Consider the following 3,394-nt stretch of genomic DNA (forward strand, 5'->3'; position numbering starts at 1 on the left):
ACTTTTCTGTTAAATCAGAGACACCCAACACCAGGCCTAACTAGCTTTGGGCAGCCAAAAGGTTACATGGGCCCCGATGGTCTTTCCAACATCATTTCACTCCATTGCCATGTTCTACTCTCGAAAAAAGTAGACTGCTCTTCATTCCTGGCAGCAGTTGTTGTAGGAAAGATTGGGAAAGACCCTGCCAGGAGAGGCAAAAGCCTCTGACCTCCCCTCCCCAGCAGCTGACCATGGCGGGAGCATTGCTCGTCCACGTGCACCCGGCATGTCCAGCCACCCTTCTTACATAAGAGTCCCAGGATGTAGTTGGGGCAGCTGCGGGTCCCACTTCCCTGGTGGCTAATAATAAACTGAGGCATCAGTTTCCAGGCTGCCGTCACTCCAGATTTGGGGTTGAGGGCTCACTTTGCAACCCGGACACGTGCATTCCGGTCATCCCAACCGGCAAGCGCGCGCCAGGCCCGCCCAGCACCGGCGCACCAGCCCGGCCTCCCGACGGTCGTGACATGGACGCTTTCGGTGCTGTGCCTGGCCCTCCCCCAGCCGGCTTGCTCTGGGCTCGGTGTTGGCGGGGCGCCGCTGCTCCATCCCGCTTGGCCCTGCCTTGCCTTGCCCTGCCCTGCCCTGCCCGGGCGCCCTCCCTCAGCTGGGGTATCAGGCGAGAGGCGGAGCTGGCCAGGCGCGCCCCGCCCCCACTGAAGAAAGGGCCGGGCGAGTGTTACTCGCGGTCATCCCGGCTGGGGCCTTTTATCTGGGCGCTGCTGGGGGAGGCAGGAGGAGGAGACACCGGGGGTGGCACAGGACGACGCCGACACCTTTCCTGGACTATAAATTGGGCACCTGGGATGGGTAGGGGGCTGACGCATCGGCCACCACCCTCAGTCACAGTCCTGCCACTGACCGAAGCAGCGCCCTTGGGCAGTATCTGCCCGCAGAAAAAACACTGAGCTGCTAAGGAGCGGGGAATCTCGAGGCACAAGAGAAGGTGGGTGGGTGCCCTCGCCCCATCGCTGCCCCAGCCAGCGTGGATGCTTGAGCTCAGGTTTTTCGGAGGGAGAAGCTGGGGAGATGGGGAGATTCCTTCTCTCCGTGACCCTCAACTAGCAGGTGAAGAGATGGGACCATCTGGTCGCAGGGAGCCACCCTGGCGCCGTCCCGGGCTAGCAGTTGCCAGAGAGGGAGGAGCGCGCGGGCAGGGGCTCTGAGCGCGCTAACAGGGTGAATAATCTTCCTGTTCTTTCGTCCCTGTCTCCCAATCAGGCAAGGCTCGACCCATCGACCACCCACCGCCATCGAGAGCTTCCGGACGCCAAAGCTAGGAGAAAACGCGCATCAAGCAGGGCCGGGCTGCGAGAAAGACGAGAGTTGGAGAGGACGGAGGAGGAGGTGGGAATCCCGCCTCGCCAACTATAGCTGTTCTCCCTGCGCGGGCCTCAGAGAGTGCTTGAAGGCGGGCACCCCCTTGCCCAGGCCGGCCATCCCTGTACCCTTGCATTTCGACTCCCGCGCGGCCACCATGATGCAAATCTGCGACACCTATAACCAGAAGCACTCGCTCTTCAACGCCATGAACCGCTTCATCGGTGCCGTGAACAACATGGACCAGACGGTGATGGTGCCCAGCCTGCTGCGCGACGTGCCCCTGGCGGAGCCCGGGCTAGACAACGACGTCGGTGTGGAGGTAGGCGGCAGTGGCAGCTGCCTGGAGGAGCGCACGACCCCGACCCCCAGCCCGGGCAGCGCCAACGGCAGCTTTTTCGCGCCCTCCCGGGACATGTACAGCCACTATGTGCTGCTCAAGTCCATCCGCAACGACATCGAGTGGGGAGTCCTGCACCAGCCGCCGCCCTCTCAGTCAGGGAGCGAGGAGAGTACCGCCTGGAAGTCCAAGGACATCCTGGTGGACCTGAGCCACTTGGAGAGCGCGGACGCCGGTGAGGAAGACCTGGAGCAGCAGTTCCACTACCACCTGCGCGGTCTGCACACTGTTCTTTCCAAACTCACCCGCAAAGCCAACATCCTCACCAATAGATATAAGCAGGAAATCGGCTTCGGCAATTGGGGCCACTGAGGCCGGGCGCCCGCAGCTGCCCAGCATCCACTCGGTCCCCATCTATCACCCTCTCTCTTTCCTTAAAAGCTGTTTTCTTCCTGGTTGTGGGGCACGAAGGGCAGACGGCAAAGTTGGGCTGTGTATGTGCAGGGGGTTGGTGGGGCTGTATGAGGTGAAGGCCCCCTTGGGGAGCAGAGAGGAAATTGGTGGCTGGAGAGGGGCTCAAGGACCCCCCAGGAGGGGGCCTGCCTTCTACGTTGGTGGGAATGGGACTGGGCTGACGCCCCACATTCAGCCTGTGCCTTTCCTGGGGTTTCTTTTCTGTTCTTTCCGGAGGAAAAGGGCCTGAGAAGGAGCCATGCCAGGGCGCGGTGCTGGGTTGCCACACTTGGGAACGCAACCCGGAGCTGGGTGCCGGGGAAGGCGGGGCGCGCAAACTCCCTCCCGCCCTGCCGTTGAGCCGGTGGAGGCCCTGGCGTTGCTAGGATTGCATCAGTTTTCCTGTTTGCACTATTTCTTTTTGTAACAGTGGCCCTGTCTTAAGTATTTCAAATCCCCCTCCTTGCTCTGAAACTTCAGCGATTCCATTGTGATAAGCGCACAAACTGCACTGTTGGTAACCGGTACTACTTTATTAATGATTTTCTGTTACACTGTACAGTAGTCCTGTGGCACCCCACCCCATCCCTTTCACGACACCCCGCCCCCACCCCAGTGTGTGTAAACTGGCAGTGCACAAGCTTGTATGAAGCTTGCCTCTCAGCCAGTGAAATTAATAACAAGAGAAAGTGGATGTATCCGAAATGGAACCAACTGACATATATCCGTGTTGTACATAGAATGATGACGGGTTCCATAGTTGTTATATGTTTTAAGTTTATTTAAAACTTTTTTTTAATCCAGGTGTAGTCTATATTCTAAAAAATAAAAAAAAGCAAATATGTTAACTAAACTGGACGAGTGTGTGTTGATTTTTCTTCTACCAGTGAGTGGCTTAGTCGTTAAATAAAAATATTTTTTATAGCAAAAAGTAAATTTTATTTTCTCTGGTATTTCAGAGTGGTGGATACTCATCTCTGCAAGTATTTAGTTCTGTTTGGAAAGTAGCAACTGACAAAATTTACTTCCAAGCTATATTGCCAATTCAGTACCCAAATAGGATCATACATCTCAACAAAAAGTCAAATATTCAAAGTGTATGGGAAGGTACATGTATCTTTCAACCAACTTGGCCAGCTTATTGGAGTGCTTAATCACCATTTTGAATTTTTAAGATTCTCAGCACCAGCTGGAGTAGTTTAAGGCTTAAAAACTTACTCTAAAGTCTAAAATTTTACT

The 3,394-nt window shown here is 55.9% G+C and overlaps 1 protein-coding gene across 2 annotated transcripts; it reads left to right on the forward strand.

Annotated features, from left to right (window-relative positions):
- Positions 1-719: 719 nt before the first annotated feature.
- Positions 720-3,008, forward strand: Mid1ip1 (MID1 interacting protein 1). Of its 2 annotated transcripts, none has more exons than XM_077106818.1 (2): positions 720-988; positions 1,264-3,008. In XM_077106818.1, the coding sequence occupies exon 2, from the start codon at positions 1,520-1,522 to the stop codon at positions 2,072-2,074; it is 555 nt and encodes a 184-aa protein (XP_076962933.1). In that variant the 5' UTR covers positions 720-988; positions 1,264-1,519; the 3' UTR covers positions 2,075-3,008. The 2 variants fall into 2 exon arrangements, with proteins under 2 accessions (XP_076962933.1, XP_076962934.1); XM_077106819.1 differs by lacking the exon at positions 720-988 and adding an exon at positions 1,013-1,110.
- Positions 3,009-3,394: the final 386 nt, after the last annotated feature.

This window comes from Callospermophilus lateralis, chromosome X (genome assembly GCF_048772815.1).
Source record: "Callospermophilus lateralis isolate mCalLat2 chromosome X, mCalLat2.hap1, whole genome shotgun sequence".
NCBI lineage: Eukaryota > Metazoa > Chordata > Mammalia > Rodentia > Sciuridae > Callospermophilus > Callospermophilus lateralis.

Excerpts from the sequence above, each read along its gene's own strand:
- Mid1ip1 (XM_077106818.1), top strand. The coding sequence starts at position 1,520 with ATGATGCAAATCTGCGACACCTATAACCAGAAGCACTCGCTCTTCAAC.